Source organism: Caretta caretta, chromosome 25, assembly GCF_965140235.1.
Source record: "Caretta caretta isolate rCarCar2 chromosome 25, rCarCar1.hap1, whole genome shotgun sequence".
Lineage (NCBI taxonomy): Eukaryota > Metazoa > Chordata > Testudines > Cheloniidae > Caretta > Caretta caretta.
The window spans coordinates 15382230-15397219 of NC_134230.1; the positions used below are offsets into that span (position 1 = coordinate 15382230).

Consider the following 14990-nt stretch of genomic DNA (forward strand, 5'->3'; position numbering starts at 1 on the left):
GATCGGGCCCCCCGGCAGAGCTCCGGCTTGGGTAGGGGGACCGGGGCCCTCTGTTCAGGGAAGGCCGTTGAGGGGGGGGGGAAACAAGTAGCCACAGCTTCCTTCCCATCTCTGTGTCGGGCCAGCTCCCCCCCCCCCCAACTGATCTCCTGTCGGGGGGGGAAGTCCTGCAAGGGGGGGACGGTGCACTCCCCCCGACTGATCCCCTGTTGAGGGGGGAGGCTGGGTGCGTTTTGGAGGTTAAAGGCCAGCTTCCTCTTGGGGGGGCTGGGGGAGGTTAACTCCTTTTGGGTTGGGTGTACTGGGGAAGTTCATTTTTTGCCCCTTTTTGTGGGGGGGCTGCTGTGTGGTGACAGTCGGGGGGGGGAGAAATTAGCTGGATCAGTCCTTCCTGATTGACACCTGTGGGGAGTCTTGTGGGGGTTGTAAATGGGAAGAAAGATCTCAGCAGCATTAGCATCTCCTGAGTGATCTCTCACTAAGGGTGTGTTTTGAGGTCTTGTAAGGGGGAAAGAGCCCATTCCTCCTATCACACTTTAAGGAGGGGTGGACAGGCTGGGTGAAGTTTTAATAGGATTTGTGTTGTCTACCTGACACCTAGACCAGTGGTGGTGACACATCATGTGTCAGGCACAATCCAAGTGGTTGAAGGATGCCCCTGGGAGGTTTTGATAAGCGCAGAAGGCCTCAAGCTTTCATAGGGGGGGAAAGAGAAGAAATTAGAATAGGTGTTGAAAACGCCTTCCAAGAAACTTCGTTCCAGCTACCAAACGGCTGAGAAAACCATCCGAGTTCCTACCTGGGAGGTGAGGGTATCAGGGGAGAGTAAATGACCCTGCAGTTCGCAGTTTGGAATTGGGAACCATGACCTGCTAGTAATGGAAAGTCATGAAAGAGACTTGACCATCTTTTTGTTATCTGTGGTTCTAAAGTCCTAGAGGATGACCTAGCACTTAAGAACCAGTTTGTGACCCAGCTGAAGGACAAGCGAGAACAGGTTGACCTGAAAGAACCCAAGTGGTGGGATCAGGTCAAAAGTAAAACAAATCCAAACTGAGAAAGTACCTGGTGAGACTTTTTTGTTTTTATTAATGAGACATTGAGTTATTGGAACCAGGCACTGGAATTTGTAGGACCCTTGGCTGGAAGCAGCTAATAGTGTTTTTTTTAAAATTAATGTTCGTACAATCTTCTGGATAACTTTTATTTCAAGAAGGAGTTAAAGGGAGCGTTGGAAATTAAAGAACCGGATTAAAATCCTGAGCACTTAAGGAAAACAGGTTAAGGAACATAATCTAGGATGGATGTGGAGGAGCCGCAGGAGCTGAGTATGTTTGCAGAGAGTGAACTGATGTCTGTGGGGATGGACACGTTCATCCATCGCATTGACTCCACGGAAGTAATCTACCAGCCACGGCGCAAAAGGGCCAAGCTCATTGGCAAATACCTAATGGGGGACTTACTTGGAGAAGGGTCTTATGGCAAAGTCAAGGAGATGTTGGACTCTGAAACCCTCTGTAGGAGAGCTGTCAAAATCCTAAAAAAGAAGAAACTCCGCAGGATCCCCAATGGGGAGGCAAATGTTAAAAAGTGAGTATGAGATTCCTGTAGCTAATAATCAAAAGGTTAACTTTGGTCAGTATTTTCCAGCTGGCATTCTGTATTTTGTACAACACTGTGTATAGTCTTATGTTTTGAAAGAGGTTTACGAACTATACACATGCAAGAGTTGCTTCCCCTTGAAGTGCAACCAATTGTGGGGTGAAGAGTGGCTCTCAAATACCACACGACTGTGGGGAACAGGGAAAGAAAGCTTCATCTGAGAGGCATGGCGGAGCAAATGTTTCTACTTGTGTAAAAATTGGCATGTTAGGGGTTCCCTCACATGTCAGAGCAGAAAGAACAACCCGTGTTTCTAAAGTCTTATACAAAAGAGGCACATGGCTAATTGCATGGTGCTCACTTGATCTAACCAAGGTTGTATAATTAAAACAAACTCTGCCTAGTCCTGTACATTATGTAGTATTATCAGTGTGCATTGCACTTAGCGGCCTGTGCCCTAAGGACCTATTGTTATATGCCTAGGTACCTATTACATAGGTGGCAGCATGATCCAGTGCATTTGCACCCAGTGTGCATCAGGAGACCTGGGATCTAGTCCTGGATCTGCTATTGATAAGTATGACCTTGGGAAGTCACTTATCTCTCTGTCTCAGTCAGTTTCTCTATCTGTAAAATGGGGATGAAACTTGCCCACCCTTTGTTTTTGTTTTTTGCTTTTGTTTTGTTTAAAACATCCCTCAAGATTTTTGGTTAAAGCACTTTAAGTGAGAGCGAAGTTATGTGTTGGTAGGTGTTTGTGCACACACCGTCCTGCAAAGTAGTTAAAGTATGTTGTAGGGATAAACCTGGTCTGTTTCATTAGCAAGCATTGTTCATTTTTCTTTCCATTTCTTGAAGTTACACTTAACGTGCAATGACCCTTCAGAGACCACTGCGTTTTCCACAACAAACTGCTCAGTATAGCCATGCAAGATATGATTGTTTATCTGGAGTGACCAAGACTCTGCTGCCGCCAAAAAGAATTAATTGCAATAGCTTATCTTGAAGTAGGAGGAACACTTGCAAGATGTTTTAGACGTCTCTTGTGATTTTTCTGGTGTTCAGCATGCAGCTGCTGCATGCTGTGTGTAGAGCCCTGACCTAGTGGACTCTTCATGTTTTGGTGTGTGGGGTGTGTTTGTTTTTTAAGATTAGCTGGATGATACTTCATCCTGTATTAGGCCTTCTGTCGATTAGCTCTTCAGGTTTACCTTCTAACCTTGAGAGTACAGAGTGAATAGGTTCAGCTACCGCATAATGAAATCAAACAGGGGGACTTTGCTGTGCTGGCTCCAGTTCATTATAAAAGTAAACTGCTGGTTAATGTGTAATAAAATGTTTCCTGCAGTGCATTTCTTGTTTTTTTTCCCCTGTAGAGGCATGTGTATCACTTTGTCCCCTTCTCTCCTCCTCCCCCTCCCCCCAAGTTCTCCAGTTACATCCAGAATGTCTCCAGAAGAACAGAAAGGCTGCCTTCTCCTTAATTAAACTTATTTTAAAAGCTCCTCCCTCTCAGTTCATAAGAATTCCCTGAATTAACCTATCAGCTTAATGAGGGAGGGCAACTGTGGAAGAGGCCTTGTTCTGAAAAGAATCACACAATATCAGGGTTGGAAGGGACCTCAGGAGATCATCTAGTCCAACACCCTGCCCAAAGCAGGACCAATCCCTAAATGGCCCCCTCAAGAATTGAACTCACAACCCTGGGTTTAGCAGGCCAATGCTCAAACCACTGAGCTATCGCTCCCCCCAAACTTCGATGTAGAAATCTCCTGTGTCCTGTTTACTGTTTTCAGCTTCTCTGTGGATGTTTTTGTTCAGTTTTATCTAGCTTGTTTAGTTATCAGAGCAGTCTGGCCAGAAGATATTTTAATTTATGTGACCAGCATGGGCTGTCTATTCAGTTGCCGCAGGCTATTACTAGCCATAGTTCCAAAGCACTGTATCGGAGTCAGACTTTCACTTCAGTCTTCTAGCAAGGGTCTATTTTAGCTCTAGAACTGTGCTAACTGTGCTTTTTATCACCTTTTCTTCCCTCCCCCACTCGTTTGTTCCATCCACTTGTTCCATCTTGTCTTTTAGATCAGTCTCCACCAGTTTAAACTTTGTGCTCAAGGCTTGTTGCGGCAGCATGTAGAGATATGGGATGATCTGGCTGGGCAGCATGGGTGGGGACCAAATCCCAGTAGTGACCTAACCCCAATAGCACTGCATCTGAACACTGTTCTAATGTGGCTTGGTTCCAGTCATGCTATCCAGCCAAACTCCATTAAAACTTCAGATTTGAGCAGCCTTACTTTAAATGTGATTTAAACTGTTTACCCCAATGAGCTATTCACATGCTACAGAATGGTTATTAGTCCACTTTCTAAACTAAAGCTAACCTCTCTGACACATCCTGACAAGATTCCACTTCCTTACTCCAAGATTATGAGAATGAATGAGTCTGTCTATAGTTTGAGCTGTAACTTTAAATATATTGGTGCCTACTCATAAACCGTGCAGGAGTGGTTCAATGAGAACACGGTTGGCCCAGTGTTGTTGGCACACTTGCAGTTGTTTGCTCTGCAGACCCTTTGTGATTGGGCCCATAGTTAATAGGCAGACTTCCCCCTTATTGCTCTGAGCTGAGTAGTAATTGTCCCATTGGATATGTGCCAACAATGCTTAAAAAGGACTGAATTGCTCTGAGCGGTTAGCTTAGGATACAGAACCTCTAACCTCCTGATTAGCAGTTTGTATGTGGTTCAGTTTGGTATGTCCTGAAACTTGCTGCTGCCTGATCGCTGCTCAGTGGCTGATTTGACCTAAGTTTGGTCTTGGCCTAATTCCCATTGGGCAGGTGTCCACATCACAGAAGTCACGTCTGTGACTAGCATTAGCTGGTCTCTTTTGGCCTCACCAGAGAGGCCCAAGATAGAATGGGCTACAGGGACTGAACTCCCTTCTCCTCCCTAGAGATATAACATCTTCCAGATGAGGTTGAGGCACACAACTGGGGGGAAGAGAGGCTTGGCTTGCACTCTTTCCCTTTACCTGCTGTGGGGATAAATGTTGATCTAACACCATTCACCAGCACAGCATTCATTACAAAGTTAATACTTTAAATTCTTTACAACTTTTTTTGTAATCAACCAATCCCAGTGAAGAACTGGGTGAAGAGCACTGCCTCTCTCTGCATAGTGGATCAGATTCCCAAAATGTCAAAGGATATCAGAAATAGTCCTTAAACATCTGTTGTCAAAGGTGGATGTAGTGTGTGACCCCTTAAGATCAAGGAGACTGTGACTTGTTAATCCTGGGGGGGTCTAAAATTAACTTGCCTTGAGATTTCTCTTGTGTTCGTCATAATGAGAGACATGCGCTGTTCATAGAGCACAGGGATTGTATTTCCAACCTCACCCCTGCATCACTGCTTTCTATTTTTGGGGAAGAGGGGTCAAAAGGTTGTAAAAGGCTCGTAGATTTTATTGCAGATGTACTGGTGAAGTTCCTGATTTGTCTCCTTAACCATGGGGCAGTCTGCTGCTGGGCAAAAGTTTGATCTGGCTGTGACTTTAGTTATCTAACCTTAAAGCATCCCGGTTGTTAGCTAAAGCCATTTGAGAGCAAAATCTCTCCCTTCCTCTGGCATCAGGACCAGACCACTGCACACTATTCCTTCCCTTTCCATGCCCCCATTGATGCATGCAGACAAAGGGCTCCTCCAAGCAAAGTAAGGGTTGACATGGATGCATTGCATTTAGCAGATAATATGGCACTTTGCAACTGGACTTTCAAATTCAAGCATAACTGAGTTTGGATAGCAAAGTAATAGCTGAGTGACACAAGCAGTAAGTGGGAGATTTAGAACTGTAGAAACCTTGCATCTGTTCACCTCCAGTAAACACAAGAATGTATGAAGTGTCAATGAGTGTAGTGCTCCCAGTTGAATCTCTACTGGGTGTTTGTCCCCAGCACAGAATAACTGCATGATGGCACGATTATGGGTCTTTGCTCCAGCTAGACCAAGGACTCTAAATGTATGATGTTGCAAGTGTCTTGGCACGGTGTCTGGGGACCTGGGGAGACTGTACAGAACGTTCCTGCGGTAAGGTTGACTTGTCAGTGCTAAGAGACCCTTACTTGCTTGAGTTTTAAGGGCACATCTGTCCTACATATGCTGTCTGGGCACCAAGTTGCAATATAGGCACTGTCCTCGCAGTGGTGAATAAGCCAACGATGCTAATGGCCATGCTCTAGCCCTGATTTCTTGCTGGCCATAGCACTGTCCTCTAATATGATTGTGCAAATGGGCCCAAGCCATAATACTCCTAATCAAACCATGTTATTACAGTTTGGCACAATTATATTGTAACCTGGTGCCCTATCATGGCTGCAGTTGGGTGAAGTTAGAGCCCTTTCTAAAATCCCATCATAAAACAATCATGCTGTCGGACCTGGTTACAACATGTGAGTCTGACTGTTAACACACAGTTTAATCCTGTCTACACTTATTTTTTTTTTTTTTAAAATAATGGTTTCTGGCTAATGTCCAAGGCTGTTAATACATGTCCCTGATTCATTTACGTGGCAAGAATAAGTCTTGTAATTTTGTCTCCTACCACAGGAGCTTCATGGGCCCAGAAGCTGTGACCTCAAATGTTCATTTGAGTCTTTTGAGCGATTTGTCCTCCCCCTGCTCTGGTTCATCATTCTGCTCATGGCAAATGATCTTTTAAGGTTCCTATAGATCCTGATGGGGATCTTGAGGGTCTAAACTCCGCTGTGTGTAATGGTGGGCATCCCATTTTGTGTGGGGAAAGGTTTGGCGTGGCCTGTTCTTCCAGACCGTGTTGTGGTTAGCTGCTACCCCAGCTAATACAAAGGGTGAGCTTAGGAGGGATGCTAAAATAGGTGAAAGAAAACCAGACACTTATTTGTCTCCAGCAGCACAAGTTTAATAAAACTAAACCTTAATAGTCTCTCACTTAATTAAGTGCTTGGGACTTTCTGTGCATGTCCCAGGCGTCCTGTACAGTACTTACCATGCTCAGCAATCACATTCTGGTTTGAATACCTTGTTCGTTACAAACCCCTCAGGGTTTGAAATGGGTACGTCAGCGAGCAATGTGACCACTTGCTGCTTTGATTGACAAATCAAGAGCCTGTCAACCCTGTCTTGTGGGCAGCAGCCTATAACGGGGCTGGGCACCTGTTAGCGTCCTGCAATAGGTCATGCATTTTGCACTTAGTGGCTGTCTAAAGCTGGCTTGTAATGCACCATCAAATCGCAAGTTTTGTTCTTTAGGTAAGTCAGAAAAGGCTTCGGTGCCTGAACCTGCATGTCAGCCTATTTGAAGCCAGATGCCTGGATTTAGCTGTGAAATAGTGGGACCCTCTACCTCGTGTGTCAAAAGAAGAACTCCCGGGGGTGGTTGCTCCATGAGCATGTGTTTGTAACATCAGACACTTAACGCTGACAGAGGGTGTGGGGTGCGTCAGCGCCTGCAGCTAGTAAGGAAAAAGAATCCCGCTGTCTTAACCCTTTTCTAGGATTCCTCCCAGAGGCGCACACAGAAGTTAGAGCTGGAAGAAATCTGTCGAGCTCTGAGTAGATGATCTGCCTGTGCAGGCTTATATGCTAGTCCATTTCTGGTGCTTAAACGTCTGGGAAGATGAGAGCTGTCAGGATCCGATCACTGTGTTTAGCAGTGGCTGTTGGAACACTTTGTACCTGTATTTCAGTGTTAACCCGTCAGGCCTCCAAATACAGCTCAGTAAAGAGGCACAGAAACAGCCGTGGGTATTCCTTGGTATCGCAGTTGAGGGTGGGGAATGGTGGCAATAGCGCTATACTAAGAACATGGCCTGGGCTGCTGCAGGAGAGGGAGCATGCAAGGGACTAAAGCTTGGGAAGACGATAGGTCATTGTTGACCATGCAATACAAAACAGTATCCCCCTGTGCTAAATCTGTGTTCATGTTAATAGAGCCTGGCCTATCCCCTCTCTCTCATGAGAACCTGTGTGATAAGGGTTTCTATCTCCAAAATGGGGCTAATGAGTCAAACCTATTCAACCACAGCAAAGTTTTTAGGTCAGTAGTATTGTTCCTGAGCTGCCTCTTCTATTCTTTCCTCCTCCTAAAATGAATCAGCAGTTGTACTGCAGTGTGGCCTGGGGCGTAGAAGGCTGACGGCTGCTTCTGAGGTCTCTGCAGCTTCAAACTGCTTATGTGCATCGATCAGGTGCTTATGTGCACTTCCTGAAGGAGGAGGGCATCTGTTTCTGCAGGGCTCAGAGCCCCCGCTGTCACAGACCGTAATATTCCTGCAGTTGTCCCCAAGCTTGGGCTCCTTGTATACTGTACTATCGTGCCTTTGGTTCAGTCCTACCCAAATGTTAGAAGCATAAAAAATGGGCAGAAAAACAGTTAAGCAAAGGGTGGTGAGCTGCAGTGGGGGAGAGCTCCCAGTGATGGATTGGTGGGTTTGGAAAAGAAGTCTTAAGGCTTCCTGCATTAGCAGCGTCTGCAGCAACCAAAAAGGGGGGCTAATGCCAATTATCTGCCAGGCTTAGCTTTTCTCAGTGGTGAGGTTTTCACTGGCGATAGGTAAAAGCAGTTTGCAGCAGATCATGCACTTTACTTTGGTTGGAGGGGAAATCCTTTGTATGGTGTAACTGATTTGTGTATGATTTAAAAAAAAAAAAAAGCGCTTCTGAAGTGACTGATCCTGCTTTGCTGATTGGTGTGCAGCCTGGTTAGTCACATTGAATCTTGTCTGGAAGCTCCTGTAACGGGGGGAAAAGTTCTTTTTTGTATTTATGATGTAAACACTTGCCAAATGACTGGCTAGAAAGCAAACATCCATGTCTCACCAACAATCTCCACAGTTGTCATTAATTGTCCCCTCCACTCCTCTTGTTAGCAATTTTTGGAAGACACCAAGGATTAATGAGTCTGAACTCTCCTCTCATTCACAGGCTCACCTTGAGATCAGGTTGAGGCATGCAGCTGGCAGTGTGAGAAAGTTTGCACTGTACCTGTTAAGCTGTATTTCTTCCTTGGATAAATGGAGAATTTGAGTTTCTGAGGCTGACATGATTTTCTATTACTACATTCACATGCAAAGCCATTCTAAATCTAGTAGAAATATGTTCTTTGGACCTGTCTAGATTACAAAAGTTGTATCGTATTCAAACACATTTCTTTCTGATCAAGGAAGAATGTGATGCTGAACATGATTTGCTCTAGTTTAAGCTGACCACTAAGTCAGGGTCATCTAACTGAATTGTTCACAATAGTGTTCAAACACGATAAAATTTTTGATAGACTCTTGGTCTACCAAGCTCTGCAATGTGCAGCTCTGCTGTGACCCTTCAGTATTCCTTCACTTGATCTTAGTCAAGCATCTGAATACCTACCTTATCAGGATTTTACCTGCATTTGCGGGAATATGGATTTATTGATCAGAAGTCTCTTGCATCTCTAACATGTTTGATCCTCCACTCATCTTCTGCATAAGATTGTTCATGTTTGCTAAAAGTCCATTTCTTTAAAGCAGTTCCTTACTCAGCTGACAAGAAAAACTTAATAGTAGCCAGAAAAAAATTAAAGGAAGATCTGTAAAAGAACATGGAGAATAGATCAAAAATTTAGTTTTGATTCTTTACCTGTTTTCATCTGGAGTAAATAAACTTTCACCCCTAATTTTGCAATTTCCTTTCTCATCCTCTCCAACCTCATTCCACATACATACCAAAGAGTCTTGTATCTTACTGTGAATTCTTTAATTTAAAGAAACGATTCCTATATGTTTGCAGCTAGACGCTTCTGGTTTAGTGCGGGCTTGCTTTTCCTGATTCTGAGGATGGTTTTGCAACTTTATGGAGTGATTCACTCTTTATTCCTTTAGGACATGGCAACTGTCAGTAATGCTTATGGGGGCTGATCCAAAGTCCACTGACTTCAGTGGAAGCCTTTCCATTGACTCACTGGACTTTGGCTCAGGTGCCTAGTCTCTAAACTGTGGCTGCAAGGATGTTTCCTATATTTGTTTATGGTGTTTTAGCAGGTGTATGTTCATTCCAAGGATAATACTGAAATCAGACTTCAAAGAGGAGGTCAAAAGAACCTTGAATTATAACAATTATCAGCTTACATCAGAATCTTTTCCTGTTCTTGGAAAACTCAATATTGATGGTACATATATTTGGGAGGGGGAAAATGAAGTTTTGCACATTTGTAAATGTTCCACTCCCATGTTTGCTGGCTAAAAGCTATAGCACTAGGCTAGCGCATGAGAATTGAAAAGTGAATATGATTAAAAACAAAAGTAACACTGACCAGTCCATTATTGTTGCAATTGAGTGAAATGTTAAAATATAATCTTCTTGTGTCCTTGCAGATAGCAAGATTGTTTTTAGTATGGTTTAAAAACTGATTTTAGTTAACTTTTGGGTTAGTAGCCAATAAACTTTAGTTTGTTTTGTCAAGAGGAAAAAGGAAAAGTTAACTTGTACTTCAAAGCAAAATCTCCTGGGGCCTCATTGGGTCACAAAAGCCATGTGGATAAATACCAATGTAGCTGTACACTCGTGAAAAAAGTAAATGAATGATTCATCATTCTTCATCAATACTGGCAACCCCTTACAACGAAATCTTAACAGGGTTAAACCTATTTATAAACTAACAGAAATACCTTGTGGACCAGATAGCGGAAAGGCATAATTTGCCTTTCTACTGCTTTCTGTTATATCTGAAAGCAATTCTTGCCTGTAGCTCCAGCTTGATAAGCTAGTGTTAAAGTGAGCAGAAGGGCCTCCCACCTCTCAAGGGGCAAGCGAAAGAAGATTGATTGCTGCTCGCTGACAACTTTCAGTCGGTCTACATGTGGGCTCATTATAGCTTATTATGAATGATGTTGTATTGCAATGTGCTCTGTGTTGGGGTGCCCCTGAAGGTCACCTAGAAACTGACTGAGTGGCCCACCTGCTAAGTGATGGAGTACATCACACTGATATGTGTCACTCTCTGTGGTCTTCCCCATCCAACAGGTCCATTTCAAGGTCCTGCCCCTTACCTTTAAAACCCTATATTGGGTAGGACCTAGTTATCTGCAAACAGCACCTGTCCCTGTGTTCAGGGATGCCTAACAGAACTCATTAAGGGCAGGGCATTCTCAGTGGAAGGTCCTCACCTGTGGAATTTCATTACTGAGGAGGTTAGGTTGAACTCAAATCCTGCTACTGTCTAGGGTATAGTTTAAGACTTTCTGCAAACTACTTCTTAAGAAGGTTGAATGGCCCTGGTTGCATTGGTAAACATTCCACCTAGAGCAGTGTCTGCCTAAGACCTTGTCTATGCTGGGGAAAATGTCATGTTTTTAAAGTGTTAAGCGTGATTTTTTGCTCTTGGTGTGATCAGGGATATTAGGGTTTAAAAACACATTAGCTGCTTATGATTAACTGTAGCGGGGACCTTAACATCTCATGCTTAAAGGTATATGCTGTTCACTAGCATGGAGTCAGGAAGGAATTTGCCCCTCCCACCATCTTCTTGCTCCTTCCCCCTCCCATCATGTACATTAGACAATTAGCTAGCTGCATTACAGGTTTTTTCCCTTTTGTCTGAAGTATCAAGTACTTGGTACAGCTGGAAGCAAGATACTGGACAGATGGGTCAGTGTTCTTATCCATTTGGGCAAGTCTAATAAGTTTGACTGGAGATAGCATAACCCTTCCCTTTAGAAGAGACTGTCTTTTCCCTTCCCTGCTTATATTTTGGCATGAACCCATACTCTTGCAGTCTGCCTTGTCATGGTGACAGTAAGCAGAGGTGACGCCCACATGAACTTGCTAGGTATAAGGATATTGCATGTGTAACTTCAACAACAAAGCAAATTCACAACGTGAGGGACCTGTCTCAAATCTACTGGTTTCAGGAAATCTGACACTAAAGAGGAAATTTGGTGACATAAACCATTGTGCCCAGGCAATAGTGATAAATAGGATGTGTACAGAAGGGACCTCTGTATTATGATTTGAACAGTGCCCAGCCCCATTGATTGGTGCCGGGAGTGGAGGAAAAGGGGTGTGTAAATTTCTTCTTAAGATGGTCTGGTTATATCCTCATACGTTAAAAAAAAATACCCAAAAAACAGGTATGCCACTGGTTCAATCCAAAAGCAAAAATTCACCCTCTCCCTTCTTCATAAGTCTGGGTCAGATTGGTCTAGTTAGTATCCATAGAGGAGGGGAATCCCACCCCCGCACACATACTTCAGATAGCATTGGTGGTGGTCTCTGGCCTCAACTTAAAACTTCATAGAATATCAGGGTTGGAAGGAACCTCAGGATGTCTAGTCCAACCCCCTGCTCAAAGCAGGACCAATCCCCAATTTTTGCCCCAGATCCCTAAATGGCCCCCTCAAGGATTGAACTCACAACCCTGGGTTTAGCAGGCCAGCACTTTGTGTTGCATTTAAGTTGCATGTTAATTTTTTTTTTTTTAATGGTAGCAAGTGAGGGAGACGTGGAGCCAGAGCAATGGAAAGGGAAGCTTGGAAATTTTTAAACGAGTGTAAAAGCACAAGGAGATCATAGAGTAGGGAACTCTGCTGCCCTGGCTGAGGGGAAGAACAGGATGAGCTAGGCCCATCCTGATGTTGGTGGGAGTTCCAGGTGCAGAGATCTTGCAGTTCCCTAAGGTTCTTTCCCATTGCCATTAACTTGAGGATTGCTAGGATGGATCAAATGCCTTACTGACGTTTCTCCCATGAGAAGTTTGGAAACAGAAGTGCATTTGTAGGTGATCAGAGTCTGGCAGTTGTCTGTTCTTACTGCTTTGTATCACACCACTCGCTAAATTTAAGAATAACCATTCCTCTGGGAAGTGGCCTGGCTGATTGGTCTCAATACCAGAGGTGGGTGCATTTCAGTACCTTTAAAGAAAACAGCTGCATAGATGTTGCTGCTTGGACTGGAGCGTAGGTTCTCAAGTCCGCCCCTTCTTTCTCTTTCCTCCTCACTTCCCCGCCCGAACCACGATGTCTCCACAGCTATTTTTAGAGCACTAGCTTGAGCCCGTCCAACGCAAGTCTGTGGACCCAAGCAAGAAGAGATTCTCCCAGATGCAGTGTGGATGTGCCCTTACTGTGCAGTTCATGGAGTGCTTCAGGCTGAAAGGCACTGTAGGACTGTACCATATTTATTAACCTGATAGAGGCAGACTAATTTAATGCTTGTAGCAGTACTTGAAAGTATGAGAGAATGAATCGCATGCGTCGGGCATTTAAGAGCCTCTTCAGTATTATTAATTTTCTCTCACCTTCCCAGCCAGCAGTCTTTTAAACTCCCTATTCTCCACTTGTTTATCCTAAGCTCTCAACCTGTCTCCCTTCATTATGAAGAAACTTGTTAGACCTACACTAATGCTGACTGCAGTTTCCATGCTAATTTAATCTACTTCAGCCTTTTGGTCATGACTATAATTAGAGCTGCTACATCACTTTGCAAATCTATCTACATGTAAACTAAACAGACTCTTCTGAGCTTCAACTTGTTATCTTACGGTCATGGGTTAGTTGCGGGGTTTGTTTGTTTTTTTAAAAAAAAGTGGTGGTGATGGTAAAGGACAGAGGGCCCAGATGGGATTCCCGTAACTGCCCTTGAATTGCAGGAAAATGTCTGTCAATTACATGATTTTGAGAAGAAGCTCTGCTTAAGCAGAGCTGATTGCACTTCTGATTCTTAGGGTTCTTTGGAAAGATCTGTTAAGGGCAGTTATTGGTATACCTTAACAGAATCTAAGTGGTTCATTTGCACTGTTGATGGGTCATTGCTATTACTAGCTGGCTAATTACAAATGAGGAGTGAGAGTTGTGGACAGCAGTATAAAACGCTAAGATAAAAGCAAAAATGTGAAATCACTGTTGCAAGTAAGGGTGCATCATTACTAGGGATTGGGGTGAAGGTGTGGGGGTTTATTTTTCCTCATACTAGCTAATGCATGATAACTAACGTGAGGTAAAAACCTAGTGAAGCCAAGGCAGTTTGTACTTTTTACGAGTCTTACCTTGTGTTCTTTACATCAACCTAAGAACAGACCTTTTCTCCTAGTGAAGGCAAAGACATAGCCTGCAATAGGAATGGAAATAGAACCCGCATCTGCTGACCTTCAGTGCGGTGCTTGATATTGTATGTCACCAAATGCTATTATCACTTGATGCATACAGCTTTTTCAGGAAGATAAACTATTTCCCTTTAAGAAGTGCTGGAACGGTCACCTGGAACAAGATGACCAACTGTTGAGACTCTGTTCACGTTGGCTGGCTATGGTTTTGTAAATTCAGTCCTTCCATTTCCCGACTTGTTCCAGAGGCCCTTAAACTGCTGCTTAATCTGGCTTCTCCTTTTGGGTAGGCCTGGGAAGAGGTGGCAGTAGAGGTGGTAGGAAAGACCAGTCAAACATTATGCTACAGTTGAAAGAAATCTTGGGCTCTAGCTCAGTTCATCTCTACCTTGATGCCTCGGAGGGAGGGGGACGGGGAGAGAGACGTATACATATACACTCATCCTAAACGTTCTCCCCAGCAGAGCAATTTCTGGCATTTCATGGAGGACCCTCTCTGTCTCCACCATAGTTCCTCTGGTCAGAGGTTCATGCCCATGTCTCAAAAACTGGTGGAGCAGACATGTGGTACATGTGGCTTCAGTCAAAAGTACTTCATAAGCAGTTTTAGACAGGGTTCTAACTCCTGCTTAACAGAATGAGTCAAGAGAACAGTCCTACCTCCTTAACCTGTTTCTATGATTCTTGGCCTTGGTTTGCTCTTGGCATTGCACACAGTTTAAAAAAGGAAGTTACTGGATATACTGTTTTAGCAAAGCTAAAACTCCTAGGAACTGGAATCGGGATGTGGCCTATAGCTCTGATCAACCCAAGCCTGGCTTAGACACTGCCCAGATAACAAAACCAGGGCTCTTTCTCACATCCAACTCTAAAGGTTGACGTGTAACACTCAGGCTAGCTTGTTCCCACTTCTTCTCAGCGATTAGTACAGATACACCTTTGTGTTCTTCATTGGAGCCTACCTAAGGCTTATACAGGCAAATTCTGACCCTGGAAAATGATTAGGAAACCATTGCAACATTTTGATTTTTACAAATGACTCATTCTTCTAGTTTCAACAAAGCTACAATACACCATGTTGGTCTGGAGATGCCTTTTCTCTGTAGCTGGCTTTGTAGCAAGCAATAGCCTGGTTGTACCGTGTCCCATAAACAGGGCCCATTTGTTGTAACCATGCACGGAAGTTTGGAAGGTGAGAGACGATAAAATCTTAGGGCTTTTCTACATGGGGAAAATGACTGGTGTCACTGTAGCTGAATAACTATTGCACTGTAA

General features: G+C 43.9%; 1 protein-coding gene across 1 annotated transcript in view; it reads left to right on the forward strand.

Moving 5' to 3' along the window:
- STK11 (serine/threonine kinase 11) overlaps positions 1-14990 on the forward strand; it is a 73470-nt gene continuing 58480 nt past the window's right edge. The window contains exon 1 of the mRNA XM_048830518.2: positions 1-1590. Coding sequence (XP_048686475.1) covers positions 1301-1590 — 290 coding nt within the window. The 5' untranslated portion in view covers positions 1-1300. The remainder of the gene's footprint in view (positions 1591-14990) is intronic.